Source organism: Salmo trutta, chromosome 16, assembly GCF_901001165.1.
Source record: "Salmo trutta chromosome 16, fSalTru1.1, whole genome shotgun sequence".
NCBI lineage: Eukaryota > Metazoa > Chordata > Actinopteri > Salmoniformes > Salmonidae > Salmo > Salmo trutta.
In genome coordinates, this window is record NC_042972.1 from 36,361,189 (window position 1) to 36,386,168 (window position 24,980).

At 44.5% G+C, this 24,980-nt stretch overlaps 1 protein-coding gene across 5 annotated transcripts in view; it reads right to left on the minus strand.

The window, feature by feature from the left end:
• Nucleotides 1-307: 307 nt before the first annotated feature.
• foxp4 (forkhead box P4) overlaps nucleotides 308-24,980 on the minus strand; it is a 68,095-nt gene continuing 43,422 nt past the window's right edge. For all 5 annotated transcript variants that reach the window (XM_029694197.1, XM_029694200.1, XM_029694199.1 and 2 more), the window contains exons 12-15: nucleotides 12,945-13,066; nucleotides 8,991-9,057; nucleotides 7,438-7,613; nucleotides 308-7,351 (exon numbers count right to left, since the gene is read on the minus strand). In XM_029694197.1, the coding sequence (XP_029550057.1) occupies nucleotides 7,198-7,351; nucleotides 7,438-7,613; nucleotides 8,991-9,057; nucleotides 12,945-13,066 (519 nt within the window). In that variant the 3' untranslated portion in view covers nucleotides 308-7,197. The remainder of the gene's footprint in view (nucleotides 7,352-7,437; nucleotides 7,614-8,990; nucleotides 9,058-12,944; nucleotides 13,067-24,980) is intronic.

A 24,980-nucleotide genomic window follows, 5' to 3' on the forward strand; every position in this document is an offset into this window, starting at 1 on the left:
TCTTATTCAAAGCACATTTCCCTCCTCTCTCTCTCTCTCTCTCTCTCTCTCTCTCTCTCTAACACACACAACGGAGCTCTTTCTAAAAGTCAAGAGGAAGGGGTGAAACATTGGTGAGCTGGGGAGAAAGGTGGGGAAGGGGGAGAGTAGGGCCAAGGGAATAGTGGATCCAGCTATGGTGTGGGGCAGGTGTATGAGGCACTTGACTGCACTACGGAACCATCCCTTTACCTCTAGGAATAGCGTGCGTGTGCGTAAAACCAGTGGCACATGTGGACACATAAAGAACATCACGCTGACACAGTCAGACAGTGTAATAAGTATTTTATTGCATTTTATAATGCCATTGTCAATAATTAGTACAGATTACATGCAACTAGACCTACTGTACAGCTGTTTTATTGTCTGCATGGACAGACACAAGAAGATTCAGGTTACAAATACACAGATATATGTGTGTTTTATACAGCATGAGGAAAAGGGCAGTGACTGGCATTACATGGCCACCCAGGGAAGGGTGAAAGGGCAAAGGTCTCGGTGGCAAAGTCGCCTTTTTTTAAACCTCTTTTAGACCATCTTAAAAACCACCACCTGCTCCTACTTTACCCCTTCCCCTGGGTCACACTTTCAAAAAATTAACAAACAGAACCAAATAAAAAGATAAAAGAGAGGTAAACAGAAACTGAAACTAAGTAATGTTACAGAAAGCCACTGCTGAAAATGTACACACATTCCTAAGATACAACCAGAGGACAGCTGAAGTGGTAGTTCCATTTTTTGGGGGGGCTGTGAAGTTCATAATAACATGGGCAACTGTCCTTTAAGTTCCCTTTCCCTCAACATGACACCTAAGAGCTGTCCAATAATAGAGCAGGGGCGGGGCCAATTAGGTCCCCGGAGTCACTAATGATCCAATAGGAAGAGTGCTCGTCGGAGAGATGATCGCGATGGTGATAGCGAAGAATGGTTTGAGGTATGGGAAGTAGCTTGTGGTAGATTAGTGCCTAGGGTTGGTTTGGTTACAGTTGTGGTGGTCTGTTAGCTGATAAGCCTTGGCCATTCACAACACCTTTGGTTAGAGTTCTAATTGGACAAATGCCATCAGGTGTTTGATTGAAGGCCACACCCAGTTGTCCTATTGAGTGATTGACCGCTGTAAGTTAAAGGTCATCAGAGGAATGACTGTAGTCAGGGGTCAGAGGACACAGATTGGCACATAAAGGACCCACAACATCACCTTTACATCACTCCATCTTTAAAAGCAAGAGAGGGGCCACATATTTTCTTCAATTATTTTCCTCTTTCTCTTATTTTTCTGAGGTTTTGGTCCTGTCTTAGAGAAAAGTCCTTCTGAGGTATCATCAATACATAATGAAGTCAACTTTTTGTTTTACTGTTGTTTTTCTTTTTCTTTCCTTAAAAATGCAGTACAGAGACAAAAGGTATCAAAATAGACCTAGCTAAGATAAATATACAAACAGCTGTTACCTAAACCACTTATCTAACTTTAATTATTTTATTTTTTAGAGATAATACACTTAAAAAATCATCGTCCCAGACGTTTTATGAAGAAAATGAAAAAGAAGAAAGGAAAAACTATTCAACAAAGATACCTGCAGCACTTAATATGATAAATACATACACTTCAGCATTAGCAATACAGTATAGGAATCCAAGCTGGAAGCTTTACAATAACTAAATGAACAAAAGAGAAAATCAAAAAGACATAATGGTAAAGAATGCCCTCGAGAGCTAAGCCAAGCATTAATATACAATAATACATCATAACAGCCAAACTGGAGAAGGAACAGAAGTGTCTATGGCGATCTGTCAACATCATCAACGAATGTCAATCTACATATTGATAAAACAGCTTGGCTTACAGGTGTACCTTAAAGGATGAGAATTCAAACATCATTTATTTACTGAATGCAGCAGTGCCTCTTTCATGAGAGTTTGGATCATAACAATAATAATAGTAGTAATCATTCATTCCTTTGTAAGCTGTTATTATTGTCCGTCTCCCAGCAAGCTCTGTGTTTGTCTTTGGATAGTATCTTTAGTTACTCAGAGCCTCTCCTCAGCTGTCTGAACCAAGGGGCCAACAGGGGCCCGGCTCCTAGTGACAGGGGCCACTATTCACCGTGAAGGGCCAGCTCCATGTCACAGGGCTTTAATTCCCAGCTCTGAGGCTTATTGACTGATACTAAGGGCCCTTTCGACTGAACACTGACTACAGCCTGTGAGTGTGTGTGGGTGTGTTTCCTTTATCGCTGCCATCTCCATTCATGTGTAGTGTGGGCCGCTGGCGTGTGGCGGGCACTAGTGTGTGTGTGTGGCCCAATGGCGGGTGCAGGGCACTCACATTCTGCCCATCATCACTCCTGACAACCAGCTTCCTGCCCCATTGAGTCGCCGCTAACGACCGGACTATCATTGGCTGCCGGCAAAGCCGGCTCATCAATATGCGTGCATACAATTAGAGCACCCAGTTAAGAGGCTGTTCACAGAGTTTTATGCTAATGGCCAGTATAGAGAGAGCCGATAATACACAGCTGAGAGTAGACCTTTTAAACATGGTGACCACTTCACTCTTCACTCTTAGGAGAACGCACCAGTTATCTGTGGTTTTAGGAGAGGTAGTCATCTTTAACGGGGTGTAATGTTGTTGTAACGTCTCTTTGTTTTGCGCTCACGCTCGTGAATTTGGAGTTCAGATAGCCAGACAAGCTTTTTCTGCCCCACTTAATGTGTATTAACAGTAAGCTGTGTTTTGGTATATTTCACTATTATTATTGAGGAAGAATTTAAAAAAAAAAAAACGGAAATATTTCTGGTCTCCAGTCTCCCATTGGCTTTTATTGTGAACCATTTTGAAAAGGAGGTAGTGTTATTTTTGGTTTTTACTCTCGGTGTCCCTCTCCCACTTTGTTTGTTATAAATCAGTCTGATGACGTGAAGCATCATCACCCTACTTAGACAGGAAACAGTGTTGTTTTACACAGGAAGTCAATACACAGAAAAAACAAAGAAAATGGTGCAAGAGTTGATTTGACAAAACTGTTCCCAAATTTTGTTTTAGAAAAAATCCATAAGTTGACATGTCCCTTGGTGTGTTCCTTTCTCATTGGTATGATTTTGTCGTTTGTCAGTTGTCACATTGATATGATTTTGTCTTTTGTCAGTTGTTCTCTCTTTGCTGTAAATATCACAAGTGGTCATAATGGTATGTCTGTTCTGAAAAACCCTCCGTTTGTCTACTGATGTGATGTTTGGAATGACAGCCAGCTTCAAACAGTCTCCATCACAACTACTCACAGACTGGGGATATGAACGTGTTTCTATAGCAATGTGAGAGCATGAAGACATTATAAGAGCGAAACATTAGCATTTTATTCCTATTTATTATAAGACCTGTCATTTTTGGTATTTGTTAAACTGTTGTGTCTGCCAGAGTAGACTGTAGGTGAGGAGTAAAGAAAGTACATTAAGTAAACTGTTCTCTGCTAGACAATGGGACTTTTGGTCCTATTCAATCAAACTGGGAGCCGGGTCAAAAAAATGACATTCTCCTGCATAGCACAAAGGGATGTTTGAATGTATAGAGTTTCACAATGAAAATATTGTTTTGGTTGAGGAAATTAATAAAAAAATGCATTATTACAGTGCAATAAAAATGTATTTTTTGTTTTACACGGTATCCCAGTTAATGGACAACTGACAACAGCCCACTTCTTTTTTTGCTGGCTTCTAGTGTCACATAAAGGTATATAAATGTTGTGTTCAAGTGCCTAATGAGGGTAAGATAATTATTTGTCATCTTTAACCCTGAATCCCATCTTAGGCTTGCCTACAGTGGAGCCTGTCATAAGGTTGTGTTTGAAACACAGGTAGCCTGAGCATGGAGAGATAGAGATTTAAATCCTAAGTGCTTTCTTTATTTATCTAAGGAACTGCAAAAGGGTTGTTTGTTAATACTGTTTCTGGCCTTCAACCATAGCATACCTAATGTGAGTCGTCATTTGCACCAGTTAAACACATGTAAAAAGATTTTAACATCACCAAATTCTATTCAGCATTTTATACTTTGGTTTTTGGAATGACCAGTTCTGTCATGAACAAATTCAACGTAAGAGTTATGATAATACAATAATAATTTAAATGTCAGATGTTTATTGTCTTTTGGCCAGTTCTTTAGAGGAAAAACTCAAAAGGGGAAAAATAAACTACAGGGTTTTTGGTTTTCTACACATTTCTTTGGTTACCTGTAACAAAAATAAAAAATGGGAGAAAAAGCAGAAAATACATAAAAATAATGTGTTTAAATTTGGTATGGCACTGCAGAGAAGGTAATGCTTTTACGCTCACTGAAAACAAAAGATTTTAAATCTCACGTGCTATTCCTTTGAGTTCAACTCACACAGTGAATTGCAGACAGCTTCTATACAGTAACTATAGTAACAATAGAACTTTGAAATGAAACTGAGCAGAGTTGCCACGTTTTGGTGTCCCACACAAAGAATTCCCCCTTACTTCTTTAACATTCTGCACACACTTCCGGGCGGAAATTTGTGGGATGAGGTATTCTCTGACTGCCATAATATATTTTTTCAAGCATTGCTTTGTATCACAGCTGATGTTTCTCAACTAACTACGAGAAGATAAAATAAAAAGGAATGAAAGTTAGTTAAAAAGGAATAATACAAATGGATGATAATGTTGGGATTATTGGTGAGTGTTCTCAGGAGCTGAGGCCCTCGATCCTAAGTGCTATTCTCAATCTCCTGCCATCTAAACTGGCAAACCCAGACACACAGAAAGGTATTCATGGTGGGCTGGGGTATGGGGAATTTTGGGACAATACTGTACTTTCTTTGCCACCAATACTAGTTTGGAATGGTGTGAACAAGCAGAGTTAATAAAAACTAAAAACAAAAGAAACAAAGCATTTTTACAAAATACACTTTGAAACAGAATTATATCACCATGGAAATATGAATCCTAAAAAATAAATGAAGATAACATCGAAGAAAAAAGGAAGTGAAAAAGCTACCACTTTTTGGATATAAAAGGTTTTGTATCCCATAATCATAAACTATTTTAGTCAGATATCTCTGTGTAGATGATCTCTCCTTCCTCCCTCTCTTTTTCTCTCTCTCTCAGGTTGGCCTGTGCCCATCACTCTATCACGCATGAAGGAGGAGTAAAGCACCAAAGGGTCTTTTTTGGGGAGGGGAACAATGTCTTCTTTTTTTGTTTGTCATAATGAGTAAAGAGAGTCATGTCTGGCTTGGGCAGAGAATGGGTAGAGAGTGGGCATAGGGCAGAGAATGGGTAGAGAGTGGGCATAGGGCAGAGAATGGGTAGAGAGTAGGCATAGGGCAGAGAATGGGTAGAGAGTGGGCATAGGGCAGAGAATGGGTAGAGAGTGGGCATAGGGCAGAGAATGGGTAGAGAGTGGGCATAGGGCAGAGAATGGGTAGAGAGTGGGCATAGGGCAGAGAATGGGTAGAGAGTGGGCATAGGGCAGAGAATGGGTAGAGAGTGGGCATAGGGCAGAGAATGGGTAGAGAGTGGGCATAGGGCAGAGAATGGTTAGAGAGTGGGCATAGGGCAGAGAATGGCTACAGAGTGGGCATAGGGCAGAGAATGGGTAGAGAGTGGGCATAGGGCAGAGAATGGGTAGAGAGTGGGCATAGGGCAGAGAATGGGTAGAGAGTGGGCATAGGGCAGAGAATGGGTAGAGAGTGGGCATAGGGCAGAGAATGGGTAGAGAGTGGGCATAGGGCAGAGAATGGTTAGAGAGTGGGCATAGGGCAGAGAATGGCTACAGAGTGGGCATAGGGCAGAGAATGGGTAGAGAGTGGGCATAGGGCAGAGAATGGGTAGAGAGTGGGCATAGGGCAGAGAATGGGTAGAGAGTGGGCATAGGGCAGAGAATGGGTAGAGAGTGGGCATAGGGCAGAGAATGGGTAGAGAGTGGGCATAGGGCAGAGAATGGCTAGAGAGTGGGCATAGGGCAGAGAATGGCTACAGAGTGGGCATAGGGCAGAGAATCGCTAGAGAGTGGGCATAGGGCAGAGAATCGCTAGAGAGTTGGCATAGGGCAGAGAATCGCTAGAGAGTGGGCATAGGGCAGAGAATCGCTAGAGAGTTGGCATAGGGCAGAGAATCGCTAGAGAGTGGGCATAGGGCAGAGAATCGCTAGAGAGTGGGCATAGGGCAGAGAATCGCTAGAGAGTGGGCATAGGGCAGAGAATCGCTAGAGAGTGGGCATAGGGCAGAGAATCGCTAGAGAGTTGGCATAGGGCAGAGAATCGCTAGAGAGTGGGCATAGGGCAGAGAATCGCTAGAGAGTGGGCATAGGGCAGAGAATCGCTAGAGAGTGGGCATAGGGCAGAGAATCGCTAGAGAGTGGGCATAGGGCAGAGAATCGCTAGAGAGTGGGCATAGGGCAGAGAATCGCTAGAGAGTGGGCATAGGGCCGAATCCTGCAATCCAGTCTCAGTCCCACCTATGGGTCACTGACTGGTTTGTACGCTTGGTTTCTGTGTGAGCAGGTGGGGTAATCTTTGAGAAAACCACTGTCCTTCCTTCCATCTCAAAGCCCAGCAGTTCTTTCAGGCAAAAGAAGAAAAAAAAGGAACTAATATGATCGGAGAAGAGGAGGAGAGTTATACACCTCCTGGTGACTGTTCCAAACAATATATACACATGATCTGATGTGTGTGTATCTCCACACTCTCTCTCACACACCTGTATGTATATTGAAGTGGTGTGGAAATCAAACTACCAGCACTAAAGGACAGTAGGGTGGGTAGACCATCTGTGTGAATCAACAGGGAGAGGAGAGGAAAGAGGACCCTCCCTCCATATCACCACTGAGAGCTGTCTCTCTGACAATACGCTGCTCATCGGGTGAGGGAGGAGGGGGTGAGGAGGAGGGAGGAGGGGGTGAGGTGGGTGATAATGTGTGGGAATAAAGCAATGCTCCAGAGTGTTATTTTTGCGTCGGTATGTAACGGAGGTCTAACCCTGTTTGTCAATGTTGTTGGTTTCTTGCTTTATAAAAATCATGATCTTTATCTTTTTTTTATCTCTATCTTCTTTTTTATGTGGTCATCAATTCGCTTCACTCCAATGGAGCGGGCGGGATTAAACCTCAAAGTCCCGTCCACTGGTTCAGCTCATCCAATCCTACTCCAGCTCCTCGGTGGGAAGCTCATCATCCAAATCGCGGTCATCCCGATCGCTAGGCAAAGCCATGTTCTGAGTGACAGTTGCCATGAGCGACATGGAGCGTCTGTCCTCCTCGATCTCAGTGGGCTCCTCCTTCACATGGACCTGGTGTCTGAAAGGCAGAGGGACACGTTAGAGAAAGACAGAGAAAGAGAGAGGGAGTGTGTTTGTGAGAGAGTTTGTGTGTGTGTGTCTTACCCATACTGCTGTGGGCTGAGTGTAGGGCTGCAGCTGCCGTTGCTGTTGACCTGTTCTACAGTGGAGCTGACGTCATCATGACCCATCCCATGCAGCATGTTGAGGCTGGCGGCAGATGAGGGGTTAACCAGGCCCTGGCTGTTCAGCAGAGTTAAACTGCTCTCCGCAAGGGCCGCCTAATACACACACACAGGAACACACAGATTTACATTAAAAGACACTCACATACATCACAATTGAGTTCAAGTACTTATGGATCCACAAATAAACTTTGTGAGTAAGAAGAACCCATGTATTTATTCAGTAACACAGATGCTTTGACTGGTTAGTCCTGTTGAGTACTTGCTGAGCATTTCACTGCACCATTTTAACCTGCTGTAAACTGAGTATGTGATGAATAAACATTGATTTGATAGTCAGTAATGCTGAAGACTAAAGCAGTGTTTCCTGGATGACTAACTCTTCAGGATTACCACATACAACCACTAGGGGGCTCCTGCACACTACACTTCACTGCTCAAGGGTTTAGTGGTGTGTGTGTGTGTGTGTGTGTGTGTGTGTGTGTGTGTGTGTGTGTGTGTGTGTGTGTGTGTATGTGTGTGTGTGTGTGTGTGTGTTAGAGGGTAGAGAGAGAGAAAGAGAGTGAAAGTGAGAGAGCATTCCTTGCTGTTTGGTTTGCCCAGGGAGTGTGTGCATGTGATAGGAGTGACTGAAATTGATTTTATAGGACAGGCACAAATGTCATGCAGTGACCTTAATTGACAAATACTTGATGCTATAAGTCATCTGAGTCATAGTTGGATGGAGTAAGGTGTCTCGTGTGGCTCAGTTTGTAGAGCATGGTGTTTGCAACACCAGGGTTGTGGGTTTGATTCCCACGGGGGACCAGTACGGGAAGAAAAAAAAATGTATGAAATGTATTCACTACTGTAAGTCGCTCTGGATAAGAGTGTCTGCTAAAATGTGTATGTGTACAGTGGTTCTTCCTTTAAAAGTTTGGAGCTTATGTCGCGACCGTTTGTGGTAGATTGTGGTAAATTGCGTCATTCTGGCAACAATGGCTGACACTTAAATAACGTGCCACAGAATTGTGCGGCAGCCCGCCAGCTGTGCTGCAGTATGCCGCAACTTTTAAAGGAAGAACCAGCTGTGCTGCAGTATGCCGCAACTTTTAAAGGAAGAACCAGCTGTGCTGCAGTATGCCGCAACTTTTGAAGGAAGAACCAGCTGTGCTGCAGTATGCCGCAACTTTTAAAGGAAGAACCAGCTGTGCTGCAGTATGCCGCAACTTTTAAAGGAAGAACCAGCTGTGCTGCAGTATGCCGCAACTTTTAAAGGAAGAACCAGCTGTGCTGCAGTATGCCGCAACTTTTAAAGGAAGAACCACTGCACGTCTGTGTGTTGGGAGGTGTGTGTGTGCATGTGGGGAGGAGTGTTTCTGAACGTGTGCGAGGAAATTGATATTGGTGCCCTTGATCGTAACTGGCTTCCGCACACGTGCCACAAACTAGCCTAACTTCCTAACTAGTGTGTGTGTGTGTGTATACACTAACCTGGTAGCTGGCGTTTAGGGAACCGAAGCCCAGGCCTGAAATCATGTTCTTCACCAGAGTAGGACTCCTAGAGACAGAAAGAGAGGGGGGAGAAAGAAATAGGTGGAGATTAGAATTAAACACAGCTCACGTATACTGGATAGATTCAGTGAAATGTGTTGTTTTTACAGGGTCAGCCAAGGTGCAGCCCGTAGACTAGTGGTTAAGAGCGTCGGGCCAGTAACCGAAAGGTTTTTCACCTTGTTGGCTAAGGTATTTGAACCAGCGACCTTTCAGTTACTGGCCCAACACTCTAATCGCTAGGCTACCTGCTGCCCACATATTGAGTGCATGTGTGTAAAGGAGCAGCTGCAGCCAAAAACAACTTACAAATGTAAGAAATGCACCCGCTACACACACGAGCATACACACATACTGTAAACAGATGCTGTTAACACCCACACAAACAGCGGTTCCCAGTCTCTGATATCTGCAGTGCAGGCATGTGTGTTTGTGTATTTCAGTGTGTGTGTGTGTTTGATTGTGTAATATGGCCTGATTTCTCTGGCAGTTGGAAAGAAAATCTTTTTACACATGCTAAAAAGCCTCTGTGTTCTGTGTGTGTGAAGATTTGTTTACACATGCTTCACACTAACAAACCTCTCTCCACCCTGCATCATAGATAGCAGCACGGTAATGGTGTCGACAAATACATAGAATGGGAAACACACACACGCACACATTTAGATATGAAACACACACATGCACACATTTAGATATGAAACACACACTGACAGACCAGGCCTTTATATTTGACTCCTGAGTTAACCCCTTGGTAATAATTAGGGGTGAACATATCGGAATGTCTAGTTTAACGCCCCGATGTGCAAAAAAACGCTTTCAAAGCTGACGTGCAAACCTAAACTCAGCAAAAAAAGAAATGTCCCTTTTCAGGACCCTGTCTTTCAAAGATAATTTGTAAAAATCCAAATAACTTCACAGATCTTCATTGTAAAGGGTTTAAACACTGTTTCCCATGCTGGTTCAATGAACCATAAACAATTAATGAACATGCACCTGTGGAACGGTCGTTAAGACACTAACAGCTTATAGACGGTAGGCAATTAAGGTCACAGTTATGAAAACTTAGGACACTAAAGAGGCCTTTCTACGGACTCTGAAAAACACCAAAAGAAAGATGCCCAGGGTCCCTGCTCATCTGCGTGAACGTGCCTTCGGCATGCTGCATAAGGACTGCAGATGTGGCCAGGAAAATAAATTGCAATGTCCATACTGTAAGACAGCGCTACAGGGAGACAGGTCAGACAGCTGATCATCCTCGCAGTGGCAGACCACGTGTAACAACACCTGCACAGGATCGGTACATCCGAACATCACACCTGCGGGACAGGTACAGGATGGCAACAACAACTGCCCGAGTTACACCAGGAATGCACAATCCCTGCATCAGTGCTCAGACTGTCTGCAATAGGCTGAGAGAGGCTGGACTGAGGGCTTGTAGGCCTGTTGTAAGGCAGGTCCTCACCAGACATCACAGGCAACAACGTCACTTATGGGCACAAACCCACTGTCGCTGAACCAGACAGGACTGGCAAAAAGTGCTCTTCACTGACGAGCCGCGGTTTTGTCTCACCAGGGGTGATGGTCGGATTCGCGTTTATCGTCGAAGGAATGAGCGTTACACCGAGGCCTGTACTCTGGAGCGGGATCGATTTGGAGGTGGAGCTCCGTCATGGTCTGGGGCGGTGTGTCACAGCATCATCGGACTGAGCTTGTTGTCATTGCAGGTAATCTCAACGCTGTGCGCTACAGGGAAGACATCCTCCTCCCTCATGTGGTACCCTTCCTGAAGGCTCATCCTGACATGACTGCTATTAGTTTCACGACATATATACTATGGAACACTGTTTGGCTATTTGCGTGTCAAAAAAGTCACAGTAGCACTGTCAAAGCTGTACAAAAAATTCTGCAAACAAGCAAACACCGGCCACGAACGACATGTTTACAATACCGCGTTGGTAATAAAGCATCATTTGTTCGACCGCATCTTCTGGGGTAGCTAGGTTTAGCTTGGTACCTAGCTATCACCAATACAACCTGCCTGAAAACAATGACCAGTAGAAACTGCTGTCATTTTCATTATTCTTAGCAATGATTTAAGAATCCGTGTGAGAAAGTATTAGCTAGGTTGCCACTTGTTGTTCGCCTATTGAAATTGAACTTCAGTTCATGAAAATAAATAGCTAGCCAGCTACTTAACCCTGTTGCCCAAAGCTAACGTTATAAGCAGCCAGCTAGCTTCATCTGGCTAGTGAGGCTCAACCACACCAGGTTATGTGTTAATGTCATTGTAGGTGTAGGTGTGTGTAGGTGGCAGGGAAGTCAGGCGCAGGAGAAACCAATTTGGTGTAACTGGAGTCGTTTAATCTTTATAAAACAAACTCCACAAAACCAACATACATAAACATGGGTAAACATACCCGTCGCACACCTGTACAAATACACGAACACAATAACCACTAACAATCTCCGACAAGGACATGAGGGGAAACAGAGAGTTAAATACACAGCGTGTAATTAATGGGATTGAAACCAGGTGTGTAGGAAGACAAGACAAAACCAATGGAAAATGAAAAATGGATCAATGATGGCTAGAAGACCGGTGACGTCGACCGCCGAGCACCACCCGAACAAGGAGGGGCATCGACTTTGGCAGAAGTCGTGACAGTTAAGCTAGCCACGGTAATGATTAGGCACAATAGTGGAATTTGCGGTTTGCCTTCAAAATGAAAGTATGTCATTGACAGTAATGCAAATGAATACAAATAGTAGAATTATGTCATACTTTTATTTTGAAGGCTAACCGCAAAGTCCACAATTGCTGCTAATCCTTATTTTGGCTATGGGTTCAACCACCATTAATCAAATAAGAACTGTCTTATAAATTAGGGTTATTTAGATGATGACACCTAGCTATATATTTAGCTAGCTAACTATAGCTACTGAAACAGATTATGTCGTCTTGCTATATTTTTGGGGAAGAACATTGTTTGCATCCATGAGCTAGCTAGTTTTTTTTAGGACCAGCACTGTAGGTGCGCAAGACAACTTCACCAGCATCATAGCATAAGTATCAATGAACCATTGTGACATATGAAATACGAGTGATAGTGTAATCAATGTGTAATAACTACGTAAAAAATGTATGAACCCGTTAAATTATTATGTGACGTGCTGTCATATTCAGGTCCTGATTGGTCAAATTGTGTTAAGTAGTAGATTTTTTGACACGCAAAGACCCAAACGGCATTCCATAGAAATCCTGGTTGAGAATGAAACGACTGAACAACGAAACAGCACAGCTAGTAAGTGAAATAAATAGGTTTTGATTATGTTTTACTGGTAATGGGGACATACGTAAATGCCCAAAAAATTACTCTTTGGTTAGTGTGGTGTGGGTGTATATGTGACCTTTATTTAACTAGGCAAGTCAGTTAAGAACAAATTCTTATTTACAATAACGGCCTACACCAGCCAAACCCGGACGAAGCAGGGCCAATTGTGTGCCACCCTATGGGACTCCCAATCACGGCCGGATGTGATACAGCCTGGATTCGAACCAGGGACTGTAGTTACGCCTCTTGCACTGAGATGCAGTGCCTTAGACCGATCCGTCCATGTGTGTGTGTTAACTATTTAACTGTACTAGAATTCTTAAAAGGCCACAAGAATTTTAAATATCGGTTATTGGTATCGGGGTTTTTTTTGCCAAGGAAAATATCAGATATCGGTATTGGCCAAAAATGTAATATCGGTGCATCACTAGTAATAATGACACAATTATACATGCCAACACCTACAACCACACATCACCCATACACACTTATCATCAGAGCCAGGGTGGGCAGGCAGATTCATGTGGGAGATAAATGTGTGTGTGTGATGAGTTTGTACCCGGTCATCTTTGGTGGTCTTCTCTTTTGGTATTCCACCTCATCCACCGTCCACACAGCCCCCTTCACGTTCTCCACCCTCACAAAACACTTATGCAGACTCAGGTTGTGGCGCACAGCATTCTGAATGGAGGGAAAGAAAGAGACAGAGAGAGGGAGAAAGAGACACAGAGGGAGAAAGAAGGAGATAATTTGCTTTCATAAGCATGTAGAGAGCCTGCCTGAAAAGAGAACCTTGTAACAGTTATTTACAGTTGTGAACAGAATCAAATATGACAAAAACATGTTCAGACAAAGAAGTCAACTAATGGTTCCTGCACAGGAGCACGGTAGAGACACACTAAACACAGGAGCATGGTAGAGACACACTAAACACAGGAACATGGTAGAGACACACTAAACACAGGAGCATGGTAGAGACACACTAAACACAGGAGCATGGTAGAGACACACTAAACACAGGAACATGGTAGAGACACACTAAACACAGGAGCATGGTAGAGACACACTAAACACAGGAGCATGGTAAAGACACACTAAACACAGGAGCATGGTAGAGACACACTAAACACAGGAGCATGGTAGAGACACACTAAACACAGGAGAATGGTAGAGACACAATAAACACAGGAGCATGGTAGAGACACACACACTAAACACAGGAGCATGGTAGAGACACACACACTAAACACAGGAGCATGGTAGAGACACACACACTAAACACAGGAGCATGGTAGAGACACACACACTAAACACAGGAGCATGGTAGAGACACATTAAACACAGGAGCATGGTAGAGACACACTAAACACAGCAGCATGGTAGAGACACACTAAACACATGAACATGGTAGAGACACACTAAACACAGGAGCATGGTAGAGACACACTAAACACAGGAGCATGGTAGAGACACACTAAACACAGGAGCATGGTAGACACACACTAAACACAGGAGCATGGTAGAGACACACTAATCACAGGAGCATGGTAGAGACACACTAAACACAGGAGCATGGTAGAGACACACTAAACACAGGAGCATGGTAGAGACACACTAAACACAGGAGAATGGTAGAGACACACTAAACAGAGGAGCATGGTAGAGACACACTAAACACAGGAGCATGGTAGAGACACACTAATAACAGGAGCATGGTAGAGACACACTAAACACAGGAGCATGGTAGAGACACACTAAACACAGGAGCATGGTAGACACACACTAAACACAGGAGCATGGTAGAGACACACTAAACAGAGGAGCATGGTAGAGACACACTAATCACAGGAGCATGGTAGAGACACACTAAACACAGGAGCATGGTAGAGACACACTAAACACAGGAGCATGGTAGAGACACACTAAACACAGGAGCATGGTAGAGACACACACAATAAACACAGGAGCATGGTAGAGACACACACAATAAACACAGGAGCATGGTAGAGACACACTAAACACAGGAACATGGTAGAGACACACTAAACACAGGAGCATGGTAGAGACACACACACTAAACACAGGAGCATGGTAGAGACACACACACTAAACACAGGAGCATGGTAGAGACACACACACTAAACACAGGAGCATGGTAGAGACACACACACTAAACACAGGAGCATGGTAGAGACACATTAAACACAGGAGCATGGTAGAGACACACTAAACACAGGAGCATGGAAGAGACACACTAAACACATGAACATGGTAGAGACACACTAAACACAGGAGCATGGTAGAGACACACTAAACACAGGAGCATGGTAGAGACACACTAAACACAGGAACATTGTAGAGACACACTAATCACAGGAGCATGGTAGAGACACACTAAACACAGGAGCATGGTAGAGACACACTAAACACAGGAGCATGGTAGAGACACACTAACACAGGAGCATGGTAGAGACACACTAAACACAGGAGCATGGTAGAGACACACTAAACACAGGAGCATGGTAGAGACACACTAAACACAGGAGCATGGTAGAGACACACTAATCACAGGAGCATGGTAGAGACACACTAAACACAGGAGCATGGTAGAGACACACTAAACACAGGAGCATGGTAGAGACACACTAAACACAGGAGCATGGTAGAGACACACTAAACACAGGAGCATGGTAGAGACACACTAAACACAGGAGCATGGTAGAGACACAATAATCACAGGAGCATGGTAAAGACACACTAAACACAGGAGCATGGTAGAGACACACTAAACACAGGAGCATGGTAGAGACAAACTAAACACAGGAGCATGGTAGAGACGCACTAAACACAGGAGCATGGTAGAGACCCACTAAACACAGGAGCATGGTAGAGACACACTAAACACAGGAGCATGGTAGACACCTAACACAGGAGCATGGTAGAGACACACTAAACACAGGAGCATGGTAGAGACACACTAAACACAGGAGCATGGTAGAGACACACACAATAAACACAGGAGCATGGTAGAGACACACTAAACACAGGAGCATGGTAGAGACACACTAAACACAGGAGCATTGTAGAGACACACTAAACACAGGAGCATGGTAGAGACACACTAAACACAGGAGCATGGTAGAGACACACTAAACACAGGAGCATGGTAGAGACACACTAAACACAGGAGCATAGTAGAGACACACTAAACACAGGAGCATGGTAGAGACACACTAAACACAGGAGCATGGTAGAGACACACTAAACACAGGAACATGGTAGAGACACACTAAACACAGGAGCATGGTAGACACACTAAACACAGGAGCATGGTAGAGGCACACTAAACACAGGAACATAGCAGAGACACACTAAACACAGGAGCATGGTAGAGACACACTAAACACAGGAGCATCGTAGAGACACACTAAACACAGGAGCATGGTAGAGACACACTAAACACAGGAACATGGTAGAGACACACTAAACACAGGAGCATGGTAGAGACACACTAAACACAGGAGCATGGTAGAGACACACTAAACACAGGAACATGGTAGAGACACACTAAACACAGGAGCATGGTAGAGACACACTAAACACAGGAGCATGGTAGAGACACACTAAACACAGGAGCATGGTAGAGACACACGCAATAAAAACAGGAGCATGGTAGAAACACACTAAACACAGGAGCATGGTAGAGACACACTAAACACAGGAGCATGGTAGAGACACACTAATCACAGGAGCATGGTAGAGACACACTAAACACAGGAGCATGGTAGAGACACACTAAACACAGGAGCATGGTAGAGACACACTAAACACAGGAGCATGGTAGAGACACACTAAACACAGGAGCATGGTAGAAACACACTAAACACAGGAACATGGTAGAGACACACTAAACACAGGAGCATGGTAGAGACACACACAATAAACACAGGAGCATGGTAGAGACACACACAATAAACACAGGAGCATGGTAGAGACACACACAATAAACACAGGAGCATGGTAGAGACACACTAAACACAGGAGCATGGTAGAAACACACTAAACACAGGAGCATGGTAGAGACACACTAAACACAGGAACATGGTTGAGACACACTAAACACAGGAACATGGTAGAGACACACTAAACACAGGAGCATGGTAGAGACACACTAAACACAGGAGCATGGTAGAGACACACTAAACACAGGAACATGGTAGAGACAAACTAAACACAGGAGCATGGTAGAGACACACTAAACACAGGAACATGGTAGAGACACACTAAACACAGGAACATGGTAGAGACACACTAAACAGAGGAGCATGGTAGAGACACACTAAACACAGGAGCATGGTAGAGACACACTAAACACAGGAGCATGGTAGAGACACACTAAACACAGGAGAATGGTAGAGACACACTAAACACAGGAGCATGGTAGAGACACACTAAACACAGGAGCATGGTAGAGACACACTAAACACAGGAGCATGGTAGAGACACACTAAACACAGCAGCATGGTAGAGACACACACACTAAACATAGGAGCATGGTAGAGACACACACACTAAACACAGGAGCATGGTAGAGACACATTAAACACAGGAGCATGGTAGAGACACACTAAACACAGGAGCATGGTAGAGACACACTAAACACATGAACATGGTACAGACACACTAAACACAGGAGCGTGGTAGAGACACACAAATCACAGGAGCGTGGTAGAGACACACTAAACACAGGAGCATGGTAGAGACACACTAAACACAGGAGCATGGTAGAGACACACTAAACACAGGAGCATGGTAGAGACACACTAAACACAGGAACATGGTAGAGACACACTAAACACAGGAGCATGGTAGAGACACACTAAACACAGGAACATGGTAGAGACACACTAAACACAGGAGCATGGAAGAGACACACTAAACACAGGAGCATGGCAGAGACACACTAAACACAGGAGCATGGTAGAGACACACTAAACACAGGAGCATGGTAGAGACACACTAAACACAGGAGCATGGTAGAGACACACTAAACACAGGAGCATGGTAGAGACACACTAAACACAGGAGCATGGTAGAGACACACTAAACACAGGAGCATGGTAGAGACACACTAAACAGAGGAGCATGGTAGAGACACACTAAACACAGGAGCATGGTAGAGACACACTAATCACAGGAGCATGGTAGAGACACACTAAACACAGGAGCATGGTAGAGACACACTAAACACAGGAGCATGGTAGAGACACACTAAACACAGGAGCATGGTAGAGACACACACACTAAACACAGGAGCATGGTAGAGACACACACACTAAACACAGGAGCATGGTAGAGACACATTAAACACAGGAGCATGGTAGAGACACACTAAACACAGCAGCATGGTAGAGACACACTAAACACATGAACATGGTAGAGACACACTAAACACAGGAGCATGGTAGAGACACACTAAACACAGGAGCATGGTAGAGACACACTAAACACAAGGAGCATGGTAAGACACACACTAAACACAGGAGCATGGTAGAGACACACTAATCACAGGAGCATGGTAGAGACACACTAAACACAGGAGCATGGTAGAGACACACTAAACACAGGAGCATGGTAGAGACACACTAAACACAGGAGAATGGTAGAGACACACTAAAAAGAGGAGCATGGTAGAGACACACTAAACACAGGAGCATGGTAGAGACACACTAATAACAGGAGCATGGTAGAGACACACTAAACACAGGAGCATGGTAGAGACACACTAAACACAGGAGCATGGTAGACACACACTAAACACAGGAGCATGGTAGAGACACACTAAACAGAGGAGCATGGTAGAGACACACTAAACACAGGAGCATGGTAGAGACACACTAATCACAGGAGCATGGTAGAGACAACAAATGGCGACAACACAGGAGCATGGTAGAGACACACTAAACACAGGAGCATGGTAGAGACACACTAAACACAGGAGCATGGTAGAGACACACACAATAAACACAGGAGCATGGTAGAGACACACACAATAAACACAGGAGCATGGTAGAGACACACTAAACACAGGAACATGGTAGAGACACACTAAACACAGGAGCATGGTAGAGACACACACACTAAACACAGGAGCATGGTAGAGACACACACACTAACACAGGAGCATGGTAGAGACACACACACTAAACACAGGAGCATGGTAGAGACACACACACTAAACACAGGAGCATGGTAGAGACACATTAAACACAGGAGCATGGTAGAGACACACTAAACACAGGAGCATGGTAGAGACACACTAAACACATGAACATGGTAGAGACACACTAAACACAGGAAGCATGGTAGAGACACACTAACCAGGAGCATGGTAAGAGCACACTAAAACACAGGAACATGGTAGAGAACACACTAATCACAGGAGCATGGTAGAGACACACTAACACAGAGCATGGTAGAGACACCTAACTAAACCAGGAGCATGGTAGAGACACACTAAACACAGGAGCATGGTAGAGACACACTAACACAGGAGCATGGTAGAGACCACACTAAACACAGGAGCATGGTAGAGACACACTAACACAGGAGCATGGTAGAGACACACTAATCCAGGAGCATGGTAGAGACACCTAAACACAGGAGCATGGTAGAGACACACTAAACACAGAGCATGGTAGAGACACACTAAACACAGGAGCATGGTAGAGACACACTAAACACAGGAGCATGGTAGAGACACACTAAACAGAGGGAGCATGGTAGAGACCACTAAACACAGGAGCATGGTAGGACACAATAATCACAGGAGCATGGTAAAGACACACTAAACACAGGAGCATGGTAGAGACACACTAAACACAGGAGCATGGTAGAGACAACTAAACACAGGAGCATGGTAGAGACGCAACTAAACACAGGAGCATGGTAGAGACCCCTAAACCAGGAGCATGGTAGAGACACACTAAACACAGGAGCATGGTAGAGACAACCTAAACACAGGAGCATGGTAGAGACACACTAAACACAGGAGCATGGTAGAGACACACTAAACACAGGAGCATGGTAGGACACAACACAATAAACACAGGAGCATGGTAGAGACACCACTAAAACAACAGGAGCATGGTAGAGACACACTAAAACACAGGAGCATTGTAGAGACACACTAAACCAGGAGCATGGTAGAGACACACTAAACACAGGAGCATGTAGAGACACACTAACACAGGAGCATGGTAGAGACACACTAAACACAGGAGCATGGTAGAGACACACTAAACACAGGAGCATAGGTAGAGACACACTAAACACAGGAGCATGGTAGAGACACACTAAACACAGGAGCATGGTAGAGACACACTAAACACAGGAGACATGGTAGAGACACACTAAACACAGGAGCATGGTAGAGACACACTAAACACAGGAGCATGGTAGACACACTAAACACAGGAGCATGGTAGAGGCACACTAAACACAGGAACATAGCAGAGACACACTAAACACAGGAGCATGGTAGAGACACACTAAACACAGGAGATCGTAGAGACACACTAAACACAGGAGCATGGTAGAGACACACTAAACACAGGAACATGGTAGAGACACACTAAACACAGGAGCATGGTAGAGACACACTAAACCACAGGAGCATGGTAGAGACACACTAAACACAGGACATGGTAGAGACACACTAAACACAGGAGCATGGTAGAGACACACTAAACACAGGAGCATGGTAGAGACACACTAAACACAGGAGCATGGTAGAGACACACGCAATAAAAACAGGAGCATGGTAGAAACACACTAAACACAGGAGCATGGTAGAGACACACTAAACACAGGAGCATGGTAGAGACACACTAATCACAGGAGCATGGTAGAGACACACTAAACACGGAGCATGGTAGAGACAACCACTAAACACAGGAGCATGGTAGAGGACAACACTAAACACAGGAGCATGGTAGAGACACACTAACACAGGAGCATGGTAGAAACACACTAAACACAGGAACATGGGAGAGACACACTAAACACAGGAGCATGGTAGAGACACACACAAATAAACACAGGAGCATGGTAGAGACACAACACAATAAACACAGGAGCATGGTAAGAGCACACACAATAAACACAGGAGCATGGGTAGAGACACACTAAACACAGGAGCATGGTAGAAACACACTAAACACAGAGGCATGGTAGAGACACACTAAACACCAGGAACATGGTTGAGACAACACTAAACACAGGAACATGGTAGAGACACACTAAACACAGGAGCATGGTAGAGACACACTAAACACAGGAGCATGGTAGAGACACACTAAACACAGGAACATGGTAGACAAACTAAACACAGGAGCATGGTAGAGACACACTAAAACACAGGAACATGGTAGAGACACACTAAACACAGGAACATGGTAGAGACACACTAACAGAGGAGCATGGTAGAGACACACTAAACACAGGAGCATGGTAGAGACAACACTAACACAGGAGCATGGTAGAGACACACTAAACACAGGAGAATGGTAGAGACACACTAAACACAGGAGCATGGTAGAGACACACTAAACACAGGAGCATGGTAGAGACACACTAAACACAGGAGCATGGTAGAGACACACTAAACACAGCAGCATGGTAGAGACACACACACTAAACATAGGAGCATGGTAGAGACACACACACTAAACACAGGAGCATGGTAGAGACACATTAAACACAGGAGCATGGTAGAGACACACTAAAACACAGGAGCATGGTAGAGACACACTAAACACATGAACATGGTACAGACACACTAAACACAGGAGCGTGGTAGAGACACACAAATCACAGGAGCGTGGTAGAGACACACTAAACACAGGAGCATGGTAGAGACACACTAAACACAGGAGCATGGTAGAGACACACTAAACACAGGAGCATGGTAGAGACACACTAAACACAGGACATGGTAGAGAACATAAACAGGAATGGTAGAGGACACACTAAACACAGGAGCATGGTAGAGACACACTAAACACAGGAACATGGTAGAGACACACTAAACACAGGAGCATGGAAGAGACACACTAAACACAGGAGCATGGCAGAGACACACTAAACACAGGAGCATGGTAGAGACACACTAAACACAGGGAGCATGGTAGAGACACACTAAACACAGGAGCATGGTAGAGACACACTAAACACAGGAGCATGGTAGAGACACACTAAACACAGGAGCATGGTAGAGACACACTAAACACAGGAGCATGGTAGAGACACACTAAACACAGGAGCATGGTAGAGACACACTAATCACAGGAGCATGGTAGAGACACACTAAACACAGGAGCATGGTAGAGACACACTAAACACAGGAGCATGGTAGAGACACACTAAACACAGGAGCATGGTAGAGACACACTAAACACAGGAGCATGGTAGAGACACACTAAACACAGGAACATGGTAGAGACACACTAAACACAGGAGCATGGTAGAGACACACTAAACACAGGAACATGGTAGAGACACACTAAACACAGGAGCATGGAAGAGACACACTAAACACAGGAGCATGGTAGAGACACACTAAACACAGGAGCATGGTAGAGACACACTAAACACAGGAGCATGGTAGAGACACACTAAACACAGGAGCATGGTAGAGACACACACAATAAACACAGGAGCATGGTACAGACACACTAAACACAGGAGCATGGTAGAGACACACTAAACACAGGAGCATGGTAGAGACACACTAAACACAGGAGCATGGTAGAGACACACTAATCACAGGAGCATGGTAGAGACACACTAAACACAGGAGCATGGTAGAGACACACTAAACACAGGAGCATGGTAGAGACACACTAAACACAGGAAATGGTAGAGACACACAAATAAACACAGGAGCATGGTAGAGACACACTAAACACAGGAGCATGGTAGAGACACACTAAACACAGGAGCATTGTAGACACACTAAACACAGGAACATGGTAGAGACACACTAAACACAGGAGCATGGTAGAGACACACTAAACACAGGAGCATGGTAGAGACACACTAAACACAGGAGCATGGTAGAGACACACTAAACACAGGAGCATGGTAGACACACACTAAACACAGGAGCATGGTAGACACACACTACACACAGGAGCATGGTAGAGACACACTAAACACAGGAACATGGTAGAGACACACTAAACACAGGAGCATGGTAGAGACACACTAAACACAGGAGCATGGTAGAGACACACTAAACACAGGAGCATGGTAGAGGCACACTAAACACAGGAACATAGTAGAGACACACTAAACACAGGAGCATGGTAGAGACACACTAAACACAGGAGCATGGTAGAGACACACTAAACACAGGAACATAGTAGAGACACCCTAAACACAGGAGCATGGTAGAGACACACTAAACACAGGAGCATGGTAGGAGCAATGGGAGAGACACACTAAACACAGGAGCATGTAGAAACACACTAAACAGGAGCTGGTAGAGACACACTAAACACGGAACATGGTAGAGACACACTAACACAGGAGCATGGTAGAGACACACTAAACACAGGAGCATGGCAGAGACACACTAAACACAGGAGCATGGTAGAGACAACACTAAACACAGGAACATGGTAGAGACACACTAAACACAGGAGCATGGTAGAGACACACTAAACACAGGAGCATGGTAGAGACACACTAAACACAGGAGCATGGTAGAGACACACTAAACACAGGAGCATGGTAGAGACACACTAAACAAAGGAGCATGGTAGAGACACACTAAACAGAGGAGCATGGTAGAGACACACTAAACACAGGAGCATGGTAGAGACAAACTAAACACAGGAGCATGGTAGAGACCCACTAAACACAGGAGCATGGTAGAGACACACTAAACAGAGGAGCATGGTAGAGACACACTAAACACAGGAGCATGGTAGAGACACACTAAACACAGGAGCATGGTAGAGACCCACTAAACACAGGAGCATGGTAGAGACACACTAAACACAGGAGCATGGTAGAGACACACTAAACACAGGAGCATGGTAGAGACACACTAAACACAGGAGCAGGGTAGAGACACACTAAACACAGGAGCATGGTAGAGACACACTAAACACAGGAACATGGTAGAGACACACACAATAAACACAGGAGCATGGTAGAGACACACTAAACACAGGAGCATGGTAGAGACACACTAAACACAGGAGCATTGTAGAGACACACTAAACACAGGAACATGGTAGAGACACACTAAACACAGGAGCATGGTAGAGACACACTAAACACAGGAGCATGGTAGAGACACACTAAACACAGGAGCATGGTAGAGACACACTAAACACAGGAGCATGGTAGAGACACACTAAACACAGGAGCATGGTAGACACACACTACACACAGGAGCATGGTAGAGACACACTAAACACAGGAACATGGTAGAGACACACTAAACACAGGAGCATGGTAGAGACACACTAAACACAGGAGCATGGTAGAGGCACACTAAACACAGGAACATAGTAGAGACACATTAAACACAGGAGCATGGTAGAGACACACTAAACACAGGAGCAAGTTAGAGACACACTAAACACAGGAACATAGTAGAGACACACTAAACACAGGAGCATGGTAGAGACACACTAAACACAGGAGCATGGTAGAGACACACTAAACACAGGAGCATGGTAGAGACACACTAAACACAGGAACATGGTAGAGACACACTAAACACAGGAGCATGGTAGAGACACACTAAACACAGGAGCATGGTAGAGACACACTAAACACAGGAGCATGGTAGAGACACACTAAACACAGGAGCATGGTAGAGACACACTAAACACAGGAGCATGGTAGAGACACACTAAACACAGGAGCATGGTAGAGACACACTAAACACAGGAGCATGGTAGAGACACACTAAACACAGGAGCATGGTAGAGACACACGCAATAAAAACAGGAGCATGGTAGAAACACACTAAACAGAGGAGCATGGTAGAGACACACTAAACACAGGAGCATGGAAGAGACACACTAATCACAGGAGCATGGTAGAGACACACTAAACACAGGAGCATGGTAGAGACACACTAAACACAGGAGCATGGTAGAGACACACTAAACACAGGAGCATGGTAGAGACACACTAAACACAGGAACATGGTAGAGACACACTAAACACAGGAGCATGGTAGAAACACACTAAACACAGGAACATGGTAGAGACACACTAAACACAGGAGCATGGTAGAGACACACACAATAAACACAGGAGCATGGTAGAGACACACACAATAAACACAGGAGCATGGTAGAGACACACACAATAAACACAGGAGCATGGTAGAGACACACACAATAAGCACAGGAGCATGGTAGAGACACACTAAACACTGGAGCATGGTAGAGACACACTAAACACAGGAACATGGTAGAGACCCACTAAACACAGGAGCATGGTAGAGACACACTAAACACAGGAGCATGGTAGAGACACACTAAACACAGGAGCATGGTAGAGACACACT